The sequence below is a fragment of the Rattus norvegicus genome, chromosome 5, assembly GCF_021556685.1.
Source record: "Rattus norvegicus strain SHRSP/BbbUtx chromosome 5, alternate assembly SHRSP_T2T, whole genome shotgun sequence".
Lineage (NCBI taxonomy): Eukaryota > Metazoa > Chordata > Mammalia > Rodentia > Muridae > Rattus > Rattus norvegicus.
The window spans coordinates 140,075,233-140,091,979 of record NC_141538.1 but is presented as its reverse complement, the minus strand read 5'-3'; the positions used below and the strand labels follow the sequence as shown (position 1 = coordinate 140,091,979).

The 16,747-nt window shown below is 40.0% G+C and overlaps 1 protein-coding gene across 45 annotated transcripts in view; it reads right to left on the bottom strand.

Moving 5' to 3' along the window:
• The window catches only part of Scmh1 (Scm polycomb group protein homolog 1), a 124,621-nt gene that overhangs the window by 49,787 nt on the left and 58,087 nt on the right, over positions 1-16,747 (bottom strand). For 44 of the 45 annotated variants that reach the window (XR_015619859.1, XR_015619861.1, XR_015619862.1 and 41 more), the window contains 2 exons: positions 15,210-15,444; positions 221-309 (listed from right to left, as the gene is read on the bottom strand). Coding sequence is in view for 32 of the 45 variants with exons in the window: in XM_087549916.1 (XP_087406042.1) it covers positions 221-309; positions 15,210-15,444 (324 nt within the window). In the remaining 13 variants the exon portion in view is untranslated. Of the gene's footprint in view, positions 1-220; positions 310-15,205; positions 15,445-16,747 lie in introns of all 45 variants that reach the window. The other variant, XM_087549935.1, reaches the window with a different exon arrangement.

Below are 16,747 nucleotides of genomic sequence, written 5' to 3'. Positions count from 1 at the left end.
CCACAAACAAGGAATCCTGTCTCATTATTACAGTCTAATATAATTCTCTCAAGATAACATCCACTTCACAGGTGTTTTAAAAAATCTTCTACTGAACTAGTTTTTGAGAAGCACTGTCACGCCACAGAAACAAAAGAGACAGCAGAGACTCAGTAATTGGTGGGAGGCAAGTATTTGATCTTAAAAAGCTTGCAGATGGTGAGAGCTGAGGGAAGCATACCTTATGGAAAATCTTGATGGGAGCCATCTCTGCTCCATTTAGCGTCTTCAAAAGGAACATGGGCCAAGAGGAGGCATTCAGCCGAAATCCTGCAGTAAATACAATGGAGAACTGGTTTAAAAAATGTTCTCAAATGCAGTGTGATATCAAGTTCTCCCTTTGGAATCTAGCTCTTCCTGCTAGACCTATGCTGTGACAGTCACAGAATTAGAGGCCCTAGAAAAGGGTTTAAAAGCTGGACAGAAGAAATGGCTCAGACATGAAGGAAAGGAGGCCCTTTGGAGGGAACGCAAATTTATCCTAGGTAATGCAGCAAGTGTACAACGGGGTCTCCAAAAACAACGTTCTGACTCTAAGACAAATACTACTGTAATTCCTTAAACATTCTCCTTCATAAATCCAAGACAGATATAAGATAGAATGGATAGATACTTGGAAGTGATCTAGATAGTAGATTATAAAAGACAATCTAATAGTCTCTTAAGAAAAAATGCTAATCAAGTCAATTTACAAATTATTATAAATATAATACATTAGTAAATCACTCAGTATAAATTAACACCCCATTTTCCTATGGCTCTCTGAAGAGTCACGCATACATACATACTTTTTAACTTCCTTAAATAACAAGAACAATAAATGATGAAACTAATGATCATTCTACACCAAATTACTCAATTTCCAAAAAGTAAGCCTAAAAATTCAAATGCCCAGTGAACTCTACACAGTCCATGGACCATTAATGAGTAGGTTGTAAAAATTAAGATCATTATTAGACTTGGTCTTCCAATTTGATCCCCAAGTCCTCCTTTCAATTTGGCTTCAATTCCCTATCCTGAGATGGTTTTAAAACTGTTTCCCAAGTCTGGCCTTCTCATCATAGGCAGAGGACAAGTCAGTCTGTGTAACATTGAAAATATGGAACTAACGACAGAAACTGCAATTGAGTGTGAGGTTCTGTGCCAATCACTTTCTACTGACTGCTGAATCCTTAAGACAGCCTCAAAACATAGATAACATCTTCACTTTATAGATGAGGAAGGAGGCAATGGTAAACCACTTACGGTTTCACAATATGCAAATAATACAGTCTGGGCTCTGCTAGAAAAGATCACACTGTAAGGATATATAGAGTCAGCATTGCTGCATAGAATAACATACCCAAATAAGACCAAAGTAGGCCTTCGATGGACAGATTTAATAATAGCATTAAAACAATCTGTTCAGACAGAAAACCAGGTAATTTCTTGGCCATCTTGGGTATAAAATTATATAATACTTGCCTCCTTTTTTCTTTCTCTAATCTGGGTTGAGCTTGGTTTTTGACTGCTACTTTTGCCTTGATCAGTTTTTTCTTTTTCTTTTAAATCAAAGTCCACCAGAAGTTGGGACTGGTGTGTGTAAGAGATAACATGGAGGCATATTTAATTAGATGTCTGCACAATTAGAAAATTTAGGTTTCACGCCCTGAGTTTTTTTCATTTTATTGGATACTTTAGGTATTTACATTTCAAATGTTATCCCCTTTCCTGATTTCCCCTCTGAAAATCATCCCCCTCTCCCTGCTTCCATGAGGGTGCTCTCCCCGCCCTAGCATTCCTCTACACTGGGGCATGAGCCCAGGACCAAGGGCCTCTCCTCCCCTTTATGCCCGACAAGGTCATCCTCTGTTACATATGCAGCTGGAGCCATGGGTCCCTCCATGTGCACTCTTTGGTTGGTGGTTTAGTCCCTGGGAGCTCTGGGGGGTCTGGTTGGTTGATATTGTTGTTCTTCCTATGATGCCCTGAGTTTTTAATGAGCAATGTGTCTGTCAATATTCAACTCCATTTTAAAGAAAGGTCACTGAGGGTCTTCCATCTCATTGGAAACTTGAGGAGTAAAAGAACAAAACAAAACAAACAAAAGCAAAAACCCTTTCAGCCATTTAAGGGTATCAGCACAACAGCCAATGTGTACCAAATGTATTATCCACTTCACATGACATTAAACATACAAAAAATTCCATAAGGAAGACAAAATGATTTATTACCAGTTTATAGAAGATGAAACGGAGATAGACTGGTAGGCTGTTCAAGATCACATTAGTATAGTGGGACAATTTCTATACATGATGGTTTGCCCTATCTTTAAAATAATTTATTTATTATTACAGTATTACATCCCACTGCAATGGAGTTGAAATATCTGGCAGACATACTATTCATTAGAAACTGAGGGCATAAAACCTAAATTTCCTAATTGAATATGGTTCCTTGTTACCACACACACACACACACACACACACACACACACACACACAGAGAGAGAGAGAGAGAGAGAGAGAGAGAGAGAGAGAGAGAGAGAGAGAGAGAACCCAGTCTGAATTTCTGGAGGACTTTGATGAAGAAAAAAATATCAAAAACTATGATCCTGTCATCTGTCCTCATTCCTACTGCCCCCCGCCGCCCAATCCACTCCTCTTCTGTTTCCCTTCAGAAAAGGGTAGGCCTCCCAGGGTTATCAACCAAACATGGCATGTCAAGTTGCAATAAGACTAGGTACTTCCCCCTCATATTAATGCTGGATGAGGCAACCCAGTAGGAAGAAAGGGATTCCAAAAGCAGGCAAGAGTCAGAGATAGACCCTGATACCACTATTAGGAGTCCTGAAAGAAGGCCAAGCTACATCTATGCAGAGGGCCTACGTCAGACTCTGCAGTTCAGTCTCTGTGAGTCCCTATGAGCTCATGTGAGGGGATTCTGTGGGTTTTCTTGTGGTTTCCTTGACCTGCACCAATCTCCTCCAATCTTCCCTCCACCATTCCACCAAGCTCTCTCTGCCTAATGTTTGTTAGACCTATACCTTACAGTTCTTTATTTTACTACCTCCTAGCAAACATCTTTAGGGGTAGAAGGGCAAGATACACATGTTGACAAGGTAATATCTTACTCCACGACTTCCCAAGTGATGTGGATCTCTCCCCATCCAAATTCAAGAGAATCGGAAATTTGTTTTAATACTCTTACAGTCACAGATCTGAGTTTTACACTGAAAAGGAGCTTGGGTGTTATAAATTAAAGGCTGGTTCAATGGTAATTCCATTTAATTGACACACCATATGTTCAAAAACTTACTAATGGATGTTTCGGGTGAAACAACTCAAGGTTAAAGTTAAGGTAAAGCAAATTATCCGTGGCCACACAATGCTCAGTCAGCCCTGCACGGACGGCCTGCCTTGTGCGCACTGACTCAGATTGTTTTTTTTTTTTTATTAACTTGAGTATTTCTTATATACATTTCAAGTGTTATTCCCTTTCCCGGTTTCCGGGCAAACATCCCCCTCCCCCCTCCCCTTCCTTATGGGTGTTCCCCTCCCAACCCTCCCCCCATTGCCGCCCTCCCCCCATAGACTAGTTCACTGGGGGTTCAGTCTTAGCAGGACCCAGGGCTTCCCCTTCCACTGGTGCTCTTACTAGGATATTCATTGCTACCTATGGGGTCAGAGTCCAGGGTCAGTCCATGTATAGTCTTTAGGTAGTGGCTTAGTCCCTGGAAGCTCTGGTTGCTTGGCATTGTTGTACATATGGGGTCTCGAGCCCCTTCAAGCTCTTCCAGTTCTTTCTCTGATTCCTTCAATAGGGGACCTATTCTCAGTTCAGTGGTTTGCTGCTGGCATTCGCCTCTGTATTTGCTGTATTCTGGCTGTGTCTCTCAGGAGCGATCTACATCCGGCTCCTGTCGGTCTGCACTTCTTTGCTTCATCCATCTTGTCTAATTGGGTGGCTGTATATGTATGGGCCACATGTGGGGCAGGCTCTGAATGGGTGTTCCTTCAGTCTCTGTTTTAATCTTTGCCTCTCCCTTCCCTGCCAAGGGTATTCTTTTTCCTCATTTAAAGAAGGAGTGAAGCATTCCCATTTTGATCATCCGTCTTGAGTTTCGTTTGTTCTAGGGATCTAGGGTAATTCAAGCATTTGGGCTAATAGCCACTTATCAATGAGTGCATACCATGTATGTCTTTCTGTGATTGGGTTAGCTCACTCAGGATGATATTTTCCAGTTCCAACCATTTGCCTACGAATTTCATAAACTCGTTGTTTTTGATAGTGGAGTAATATTCCATTGTGTAGATGTACCACATTTTCTGTATCCATTCCTCTGTTGAAGGGCATCTGGGTTCTTTCCATTTTCTGGCTATTATAAATAAGGCTGCGATGAACATAGTGGAGCACGTGTCTCTTTTATATGTTGAAGCATCTTTTGGGTATATGCCCAAGAGAGGTATAGCTGGATCCTCAGGCAGTTCAATGTCCAATTTTCTGAGGAATCTCCAGACTGATTTCCAGAATGGTTGTACCAGTCTGCAATCCCACCAACAATGGAGGAGTGTTCCTCTTTCTCCACATCCTCGCCAGCATCTGCTGTCACCTGAGTTTTTGATCTTAGCCATTCTCACTGGTGTGAGGTGAAATCTCAGGGTTGTTTTGATTTGCATTTCCCTTATGACTAAAGATGTTGAACATTTTTTTTAGGTGTTTCTCAGCCATTCGGCATTCCTCAGCTGTGAATTCTTTGTTTAGCTCTGAACCCCATTTTTTAATAGGGTTATTTGTTTCCCTGCGGTCTAACTTCTTGAGTTCTTTGTATATTTTGGATATAAGGCCTCTATCTGTTGTAGGATTGGTAAAGATCTTTTCCCAATCTGTTGGTTGCCATTTTGTCCTAACCACAGTGTCCTTTGCCTTACAGAAGCTTTGCAGTTTTATGAGATCCCATTTGTCGATTCTTGATCTTAGAGCATAAGCCATTGGTGTTTTGTTCAGGAAATTTTTTCCAGTGCCCATGTGTTCCAGATGCTTCCCTAGTTTTTCTTCTCTTAGTTTGAGTGTGTCTGGTTTGATGTGGAGGTCCTTGATCCACTTGGACTTAAGCTTTGTACAGGGTGATAAGGATGGATCGATCTGCATTCTTCTACATGTTGACCTCCAGTTGAACCAGCACCTTTTGCTGAAAATGCTATCTTTTTTCCATTGGATGGTTTTGGCTCCTTTGTCAAAAATCAAGTGACCATAGGTGTGTGGGTTCATTTCTGGGTCTTCAATTCTATTCCATTGGTCTATCTGTCTGTCTCTGTACCAATACCATGCAGTTTTTATCACTATTGCTCTGTAATACTGCTTGAGTTCAGGGATAGTGATTCCCCCTGAAGTCCTTTTATTGTTGAGGATAGCTTTAGCTATCCTGGGTTTTTTGTTATTCCAGATGAATTTGCAAATTGTTCTGTCTAACTCTTTGAAGAATTGGATTGGTATTTTGATGGGGATTGCATTGAATCTGTAGACTGCTTTTGGTAAAATGGCCATGTTTACTATATTAATCCTGCCAATCCATGAGCATGGGAGGTCTTTCCATCTTCTGAGGTCTTCTTCAATTTCCTTCTTCAGTGTCTTGAAGTTCTTATTGTACAGATCTTTTACTTGCTTGGTTAAAGTCACACCGAGGTACTTTATATTATTTGGGTCTATTATGAAGGGTGTCGTTTCCCTAATTTCTTTCTCGGCTTGTTTCTCTTTTGTGTAGAGGAAGGCTACTGATTTATTTGAGTTAATTTTATACCCAGCCACTTTGCTGAAGTTGTTTATCAGCTTTAGTAGTTCTCTGGTGGAACTTTTGGGATCACTTAAATATACTATCATATCATCTGCAAACAGTGATATTTTGACTTCTTCTTTTCCGATCTGTATCCCCTTGACCTCCTTTTGTTGTCTGATTGCTCTGGCTAGAACTTCAAGAACTATATTGAATAAGTAGGGAGAGAGTGGGCAGCCTTGTCTAGTCCCTGATTTTAGTGGGATTGCTTCGAGTTTCTCTCCATTTAGTTTAATGTTAGCAACTGGTTTGCTGTATATGGCTTTTACTATGTTCAGGTATGGGCCTTGAATTCCTATTCTTTCCAGGACTTTTATCATGAAGGGGTGTTGAATTTTGTCAAATGCTTTCTCAGCATCTAGTGAAATGATCATGTGGTTTTGTTCTTTCAGTTTGTTTATATAATGGATCACGTTGATGGTTTTCCGTATATTAAACCATCCCTGCATGCCTGGGATGAAGCCTACTTGGTCATGGTGGATGATTGTTTTGATGTGCTCTTGGATTCGGTTTGCCAGAATTTTGTTGAGTATTTTTGCGTCGATATTCATAAGGGAAATTGGTCTGAAGTTCTCTTTCTTTGTTGTGTCTTTGTGTGGTTTAGGTATAAGAGTAATTGTGGCTTCGTAGAAGGTATTCGGTAGTGATCCATCTGTTTCAATTTTGTGGAATAGTTTGGATAATATTGGTATGAGGTCTTCTCTGAAGGTTTGGTAGAATTCTGCACTAAACCCGTCTGGACCTGGGCTCTTTTTGGTTGGGAGACCTTTAATGACTGCTTCTATTTCCTTAGGAGTTATGGGGTTGTTTAACTGATTTATCTGTTCCTGATTTAACTTCGGTACCTGGTATCTGTCTAGGAAATTGTCCATTTCCTGAAGATTTTCAAGTTTTGTTGAATATAGGTTTTTATAGTAAGATCTGATGATTTTTTGAATTTCCTCTGAATCTGTTGTTATGTCTCCCTTTTCATTTCTGATTTTGTTAATTTGGACGCACTCTCTGTGTCCTCTCGTTAGTCTGGCTAAGGGTTTATCTATCTTGTTGATTTTCTCAAAGAACCAACTTTTGGTTCTGTTGATTCTTTCTATGGTCCTTTTTGTTTCTACTTGGTTGATTTCCGCTCTGAGTTTGATTATTTCCTGCCTTCTACTCCTCCTGGGTGTATGTGCTTTTTGTTCTAGAGCTTTTAGGTGTGCTGTCAAGCTGCTGACATATGCTCTTTCCTGTTTCTTTCTGCAGGCACTCAGCGCTATGAGTTTTCCTCTTAGCACAGCTTTCATTGTGTCCCATAAGTTTGGGTATGTTGTACCTTCATTTTCATTAAATTCTAAAAAGTTTTTAATTTCTCTCTTTATTTCTTCCTTGACCAGGTTATCATTGAGTAGAGCATTGTTCAATTTCCAAGTATATGTGGGCATTCTTCCTTGATTGTTATTGAAGACCAGTTTTAGGCCGTGGTGGTCTGATAGCACGCATGGGATTATTTCTATCTTTCTGTACCTGTTGAGGCCTGTTTTTTGACCAATTATATGGTCGATTTTGGAGAAAGTACCATGAGGAGCTGAGAAGAAGGTATATCCTTTTGCTTTAGGATAGAATGTTCTATAAATATCCGTTAAGTCCATTTGGCTCATGACTTCTCTTAGTCTGTCTACATCTCTGTTCAATTTCTGTTTCCATGATCTGTCCATTGATGAGAGTGGGGTGTTGAAATCTCCCACTATTATTGTGTGAGGTGCAATGTGTGTTTTGAGCTTTAGTAAGGTTGGTTTTAGTAAATGTGGTTCATTTACACAATGGTATACTAGTCAGCTATTAAAATGAGATCATGACGTTTGTAGGCAAATGGATGGAACTAGAAAATATCATCCTGAATGAGGTAACTCAGACCCAAACAAGAAATGTATGTATGCATTCACTGATGAGTGGTTATTAGCCAAAAAATACAGAACACCTAGGATACAATCTACAGACCATAAGAAGTGTAACAAGCAGAAATGCCCAAGTGAAAAAGGTTCAATCCCACTTAGAAGGGGGAAGGAAATAATCACGGGAGGCAGAGGGAGAGAGGGACCTGGGTGGAAGAGTGGAGAGGAGGGGAAAAGGGGGGCAGGAGAGAAGTCCAGAGGACCAAAAGAATGAATGGAAATAGGCAGCCATGGGGAGTGGGAGGTGGGAGGACCCTCTAGAAAGTACCAGAGACCGGGGAGGTGAGACAGTCTACAGACTCATTGGTGGTGACCCTAGCCAAAATGTCCAACATTGGGGGGAGGGTACTTAAGAGTCCACCTCCAGTAGATAGGGCCTGAAATGGAGGGACAGGTTTACTAATTCAGTCAAAATTCCTGACCCAGAATTGATTTTGTCTAAAAGAACCGCAGGGGGAAAAAAATGGAGAAGAGCCTGAAGGAAAGGAAGTCCAACTTGGGATCCATCTCATAGGGAGAGGGGCATTAAGGCTTGACACCACTATGCTATGATGTGCTTACAGGAGCCTAGCATAGCTGTCCTCAGAGAGGCCCCACCAGCTGCTGAGACTGAAACAGACACAGATACTTACACCCAACCATTGGACTGAAGTCGGAGACCCCTATGGTTGAATAGAAGGATTGAAGAAGCTGAAAGGGAGACTCACCCCATAGAAAGACCAATATTCTCATCCAATCCAGACCCTTGGGAGCTCCAAGAGACTGAGCCACCAACCTGGAGCATAGAAGGGTTAGTTCCAGGCCCCCGGGCACATATGTAGCAGGGGTCTGCCTGGTCTGGCTGCAGTGGAAGAAGATGTACTTAATCCCAAGAGACTTGAGGCTCAGGGAAGGGGGAGGCCTTAGGGGGTTGGGGGAGAGACCCTCTTAGAGGCGAGGGGAAGGAGGAATGGGATGAGGAACTGTGGGAGGGGGAACTGAGGGCGGCAATGACTGGAATGTAAATAAGTAAAATAATTTAAAAAAAGAAACAAAAAAGACTTGACTGCCACTGCTTTTTCCTCTTCTTTTTAGAATTTAATGTTTCAGGGTTGACTAATCTGAAGTACACTTCCCAGGAAGTAAAAAGTAGCCCCTTAAACATAGATTTACGTCCTTTTTTTTTTTTTACTTTAAAAACTTTATTTTGTTCTGTTTTGTTTGTCAAACAAACCCACCTGTACAGGGTGATCTTTTGGACCATGTTCTATATTCCAGTATGTCCTTTCTATGAGATTTTATCTTTCTAGTCTATCTTGGATGTTTTTACTTCTTTGACTTTTCTTATAGTATTTTCATTTGGATCTGTTGTCTCATTGGTCATCTTGGAACTGAATTTTTAATTGAGCTGATTGGCTCATCAGTGTTTCCTGAGTTTGGACAATTCCATTTCACATCTTCTAGCACACATTTCTAGTGTGATTTTCACTGTGAGTCAAGGTGTTTTTCTCCACCTGTCTGTACTTGTTTAGCTCGTTAGGTTGCTGTGTAAGTTTCTTTCTGGTTAGTCATTGGTTTTAGCAACAAGATTTTCAGTAACTGAAGCAGTTTTATCCTCATCTGCTTTTCTTCCTTTTTATGGATGTTGACTGATTATTTTAAAGTGTCTATTTTTCCTAGACCAATAGAATCCAGAGGTTCTATTTTGGCAGAGAACTTAGTTTCTGAGTTGCCTAAATGAAATGTAGTTTCTTCAGAAAACAGATTTCTTTGAAAAGGGATGAAGAGGCTGGGATGCCTTTTGATTTTTATTCTCTTAGGTTCTACATAGACTTAAATTCCACTCTTTGCATCCCTTTTCCCTGTTTCAACACTAAGTCTCCTTTCCCACAACAGTGCTTTTTCAATATTGTTCTTCTTTTTCTAGTCCTTCACACTCTCAGTTCAGACCCTTCTGCTTTATTACATAATAGCATAAATCTGAATCCACTGGGTCTCGGCTTCGTTTTGAGTATCTCCTGCTCTATATGAGTCTATTTCTTTCTAAGCTGTGTTAGATCTCCAGTGCTCTTCCTTTTTGTACAGTTTCTGCCTGCATAAACTGTTTATTCTGGTTTCTGCTGGTATCAGAGCTTCATATTATCATGAAAATGTAGTTTAATTTGTGATATTTCTTAACTCAAAATTATATTTAAGTATGAGTAGCCAATGGTTTGATTTGTTTTTTTATGATATATAGGCTTTTAGAGAAATTTTCATGACTTTATTTAGATACTCATTATTATCACTGAGTGTATAGTTTTAGTAATCTCTGAAATTGTTTCTATTCTATTTGTTTTGAGACAAACCCTCATGAATTCTAGGGTGGCCTTGAAGTCATTATACAGACAAGGATGACCTTGAACTTCTGGTCTTTTACCTCCATTTCCTGCGTGCTGGGATTATAACCATGAACCACTACACTCAGTTTATTTAGTTCTTGGGGTTGAACCCAAGGTTCTCAGTCTCACACATGCTAGTTAATCTCTACCAACTAAGCTACATTCTCAGTACTAAAGAGTTTCTTCTTTTTTGTTGTGTTGAGAACTGAACCCTAGGGCTTCATACCCTAGGATGGGCAAATGAGAAGTTACCTACCACTGAGTTACATTCCCACTTCACACACTAGCTTCCTTTGGTTGCTGCTGGTTTGTTGTAACTGTTTTGAAATGCTGGAGATTCATGCATGCAAAACAAGCATTCTACCAACTATTGCTACCAAGGTGCTTCTAAATGGCTGTCCAAAAGTAGCACAATAAAATAGCACTGTGCAACCTGAAAAGGCAGTAGGAATAATTCTATTTCACTGTAAAATCATCTTTAGGACATACCAGTAAACAAAAAAGACAAAGCTAAGACAAGTATGTAAAGTATGCTATCTTTCATAGGCATACATGTAATGCACATGCATTATACACATTCAAATATGTACATGTATGCATGCTTTGATATAACTATTAATAATTAATCTTCTGGCACAAATATATTCATATTAACATATAATAGTTATATATATGTAAATGTGTGTATACACACATATATTTATCTAAATGTTTTGTTTGCTTTTATATTACTTTTTCAGTATTAGGTATTATATCCAGGATATTATACATACTATGAAAGTGCTCTATCTCTGAATTATATCCAAAGTCTATGGTTATATTTTTTGAATGAAAAATAGACAATTAAGTTAAAGAGGTAACCTATTCAAACAGGAAAAACTACACCGAGAGAATTCTTGATACTTTGTTTCATAAGCTTTACTTTAAAATGCATTACTTACATATTTGCAAACACAATTAATTAGAAAGCAAGTCCAAAAATCCACATAAATAAACCTTAATTATTTTTTTAAAGATAGAATTATTTATTTATTTATTTATTTATTCATTTATTTATTTATTATAAGTACACTGTAGCTGTCCTCAGACACACCAGAAGAGGGCATCGGGTCCCATTACAGATGGTTGTGAATCACCATGTGGTTGCTGAGATTTGAATTCAGGACCTCTGGAAGAGCAGTCAGTGCTCTTAACCACTGAGCCATCTCTCCAGCCCAATTCTTGTTAGTGATAGAGTCACCCAGAAAAAAAAATTAATCCAAAAAACCATACTATCTTTATACCATCCAACTTTATTCAAGGAAATTCAAGATGAGAAAGGACAGAGGAGAAGAGGGAGAGAGGAGAAGGAAGAAATATAAAGAGGATATGAAAAGAGAGGGAAGGATATGAGAGGGGGAGGTGGAATGAGAAGGAGGGAAAGAGAAGAATTAAGCAGAGAAGGAGGAAAAGACAAGCAGAAGAGGCGAGGAGATCAAAGACATGTGAAATAAGAAACAGACCAGGGAAGACAGAAAAAGTAAAGGTGGTGTGACAATAGCAAATTCTAAATGCTAAATATTTAATGGTATTAAGAAATAAGCCTAGCCTGTTTCATGCCTTTAATCCCAGCACTTAGGAGGCAGAGGCAGGTGGAGCTCTGAATTTGAGGCCAGCCTGGTCTACAGAGTGAGTTCCAGAATAGCCACGGCCACAGAGAGAAACCCTGTCTCAAAAAACAAAAATAAGTGAATTTAATTATTCATGTGATAATAGGGTGCAGTTATGTTTTAAGAATAGTCTTGCCTATAAAAGAGACACTGTTTCATGAAAAGGTGGTACTATATTTGTACTTTAGGACAGAAACAATCAAGTACAGATACTCAGATACTTGAGTACACAGTGTCAATTATAACGGTAGAAGACAGACTGACACAATTGTGTTGTTTACTTTTGTACATACTTGAAATTTTCCAGTGTAACTCTTTTCACAAGGAAGAAAATGTTAGACTCTTTTAAATGATACATATTCCTGAGTGCAGTTAACATAGCTCAGCATCCTGAACGGAACATGTTCTGTAACTTATCACTCATGAAAACCCACCACAGTCAATAGTAACTGTATTAGTAACTCATGAGGTGGCCTCATTTTCTCAGCCATTAAGAAAAAAAAAAGAATGACTGTGATCTGAAAGAGAAGTATGATTATTAGTTTAACTAAAAGAATAGATGGATCCTTAAAGAGAAAATTCCAAGGGCCAAGTAAGAACTGGGAGAGAACTGGGGGAGAGGACATAAAACCCTATTAAAACACCTGGAAAGGCAAAAAACAAAAACAAAAACAAAAACAAAAACAAAAAAAAAAAGAATAGCTAAAACATTCTTAAAATAATTCTTTTTTTTTTCTTTCTTTTTTCCCGGAGCTGAGGACCGAACCCAGGGCCTTGCGCTTTCTAGGCAAGCACTCTACCACTGAGCTAAATCCCCAACCTAAAACATTCTTAACAATAAAAGAACGGCTGGGGGAATCACCATCCCTGATCTCAAGCTCCACCATAGAGCAATAGTGATAAAAAAAAAAAGAACAAAAAACAAACAAACAAACAAAAAACTACATGGCAGTGGTACAGAGACAGACAGGTTGATCAATGGAATAAAATTGAAGACCCAGAAATAAAACCACATATTTATGCACACTTGATCTTTGACAAAGAAGCCACAAATATACAATGGAAAAAAAAAACATCTTTAATGAATGTTGCTGGTCTAACTGGCTGTCTGTATGTAGAAAAATGAAAATGGAACCATATTTGTAACCATGCACAAAGCTCAAGTCCAAGTGAATCAAGGACCTCAACAGAAAACCAGATACACTGAATCTAATAGAAGAGAAAGTGGGGAAGAGCCTTGAACTCATTGGCACAGGCAGAAATTTCTTGAACAGAACTCCAGTGGCACACACTCTAAGATCAAGTATTGATAAATGTGACCCCATGAAACTAGAAAGCTCCTGTAAGGAGACCCTAGATGAAATGCCCTATAATGGGGAGAGGGAACTTATTGAATCCACCTCCAGCAGAAAGACAGGACATCAAGTGAGGGATGGGGTTGCTAACCCACAGCCAAAGCTCTGTCCCACAATTCTCCCTGTCTGAAAGAACGGCAGAGATGGAAATGAAGAAGAGCCTGAGGAAAAGAAGGTCCAGCTACAGGCACAAAGTGTGATCCAGCTCAAGGGGAGGCCCCAAGACCTGACACCATTACTGAAGCTATGGGACGTTCACAAAAAAGGACCTACCATGACTTCCCTCCAAAAGACCCAACAAGCAGCTGAAAGAGTCAGATGCAGATATGTGCACCCAACCAACGAACAGAAGCTGCTGACCCCTGTGGTTGAATTAGGGAAAAGCTGGAGGAAGCTAAGGAGGAGGGCAACCCAGTAGGAGGACCAGTGGTCTCAATTAACCTGGACCCCTGAGATAACTCAGGTGACAGCAGATGCTGGCAAGGATGTGGGGAAAGAGGAATACTCCTCCATTGTTGGTGGAATTGCAAACTGGTACAACCATTCTGGAAATCAGCCTAACAGTTCCTTAGAAAACTGGAGATAGCACTACCTGAGGACCCAGCTAGACCACTCCTGGGCATATACCCAAAAAGATGCTCCAACATATAACAAGGACACATGCTCCACTATGTTCACAGCAGCCTTATTTATAATAGCCAGAAGCTGGAAAGAACCCAGATGCCCTTCAACAGAGGAATGGACACAGAAAACGTGGTACATTTATACAATGGAGTAGTACTATTAATACTATTCAGCTATTAAAAACAATGACTTCATGAAATTTGCAGGCAAATGGATGGAACTAGAAAATATCATCCTGAGTGAGGTAACCCAGTCACAAAAGAACACACATGGTATGCACTCACTAGTTAAGTGGATATTAGCCCAAAAGCTCAGAATACCCAAGAAACAATTCACAGACCACATGAAGCTCAAGAAGAAGGAAGACCAAAGTGTGGATGCTTCAATCCTTCTTAGAAGGGGAAACAAAATACTCACAGGAGGAAATACAGGGACAAAGAGTAAAGCAGGGACTGAAGGAAAGGTCATCCAGAGACTGCCCCACCTAGGGATTCATCCCATATGCAACCACCAAACCCAGACACTATTGCTGATGCCAAGAAAGTCTTGCTGAGTGGAGCCTGAGATAGCTGTCTCCTGCGAAGCTCTGCCAAAGCCTTACTGATACAGATGAGGATGCTTGCAGCCAACCATCAGACCGAGCACAGGGACCCCAGTGGAGGAGTTAGGAAAAAGACTGAAGGAGCTGAAGGGGTTTGCAACCCCATTGAAAGAACAAAAATATCAACCAACCAGACACCCCAGAGCTCCCAGGGTCTAAACCACCAACCAAAGAGCACACATGGAGATATCATAGCTCCAGCTGCATATGTAGCAGAGGATGGCATTGTCTGGCATCAGTAGGAGGAAAAGCCCTTGGTCCTATGAAGGCTTGTTTCCCCAGTGTAAGGGAATGCCAGGGTGTTAAGGTGGGAGTGGGTAGGTGGCAGTGGGAGGATCTTCATAGAAGCAGGGGGTAGGGGGGAAGAGTAGGAAAAGGGGATAACATTTGAAATGTAAATACATAAAATATCCAACAAAAAAAGGAAAAAAAATAGTATCCTTTCCTCCAGGTGAATTCTCTCTTTTGTGTTTTTTGGGGTTGATAAGAGCTTTATGCGGTCATGATCTCTGCCCCCCCCTTCCCTCCCTCCTTCCCTCCCTCTCTCCCTCCATGTTTTTTGAAGTAGGTTAAATGGAGCAATCCCCTTCCATTTTTCTCTTTCAGGATAAATGAGCACTGACACAGATGGGGAGGAGTATGGCCTATTGTTAGGTTACAAAGGGTGAGGACTTACACCCTACACTAAGGTAAAGACAAGTCTCTTTATTTTAGGTGGGCCTTTCAGGGGAACTATCCTATGAGAGAGTAGGTATGTGCTCCAGACTTTTCCATAATGTAATGCATACTTTTTGGATCTAGCCCATTGGCCAGGGAGAACCAGGCTCTAGTTACTCACCTAGAGGTGGCTGCAGCATACCGCCATTCTTCTCACAGTTTCCAATTGGTTGGATTTCGGAGGAGTCAACCAGTCTCCAGAAGTCATTCTTGTTGTCACTGCCATCAAGGCGCAGACGGAGTCGGGCACCTGTCAGTCCAACTACTGTGGCAATACAGGTGGACGTGGTGTTCCTGGGGTCCTGTGCTTCCAATTTCATGCTAATCTTGAACTCATTGCTTGGAGGTGTGTAGGACTGAGGAGAACAAGGCAGGAGATGTAGGCAGACTGCGGATGAACTGTGTGTCAACAGGCATGCTAGGAGATGGCACTTGAAAATACAGGCATTTGGGTTCAAACTGGTTATAGGTGGGTCAAGGACAGCCAGCCTTGCTTATTCGCTAACATTTAGGAAAGGCTTTATATAATTGAGGCATGACAAAGTACAATGAAGGGAAATGTTACTTTCCTATCAAATATTGGCTCATTACCAGTACAGGAAATGGTAGAAGTGTCTGATGACGCCTGCTAACCTTTTGCTTTTTCTGCATCGACCATACAGACCATTAGAGGTTATTTTTTCTTATTTTAATATTAAATCAATTAACATAACTGACATACAGTAAGCTGTACACTGGTGAGTTGTGACATGGCCTCACATGTACACGTCTACCTCTGAAAGCACCATTATGATCAACATAATGAATGTGCACTATCTTCTCACCTGCTTCACTGGAACTGCCTTCTCTAGCCCCTCCCCTTCTAGTCTTAGAGGGAATCCTGAAGGAGTACTGTTTTTATTATTCATTTTTCAGTCAGTATAACTATTCTGGGGTCCTCAGTATTACTGAATATATCAATATAAGTGAAGTATACCTAATCTGAAATTATAAGATTCAAACTGAGAACCTTTGTCACTGACATGCTGGTACAAGAAAAGTCTGTACTTGGTATTATATGATATCTTGAAGTTAAAGTACAGACTATTAAAATATTGTATAGTAATTACCTTTAGATCATAGGCATTAGGTATGTAAGAAACAATAATAGTGTGCTTAGATGGGTTACATCCATAAGAAAATATTCCAAAATTTGAAAACTTAAAACATTTATGATTTCTAAAATTTAGTGACTGTGAATCTGATATACATTTTCTTTTGTTGCTGAATAAGAGGCCATTTAGTTTAGTTCTAGCTTTTGGCTCTTACAAACATGTGGCAATGTATGTTCATAAACAAATTCTTATATGAAAATATATAATAGTTCATTAATGTCTATGAGGGATTAATTCCAGGCTGTCACTTTATATTCAAGCAGGTGTTTAAACCACATAGATAAAACAGTGTGGTGTCTGTGTGTAGCCTATGAACATCCTCCCAGAGACTTTTTGTTTTTCTTGATTCAGCCTTACTCTGTAGTTCAGTCTGTTCTAGAATTCATAATCCTCTTGAATGCTGGGATAATCTCGGCATCTGTATTAATAACTAATATAAATGCTGTTATTGTATTGTCTAGGTAGCAACAACAAAAATATTATCTATATATGTCAGTACAGAAAC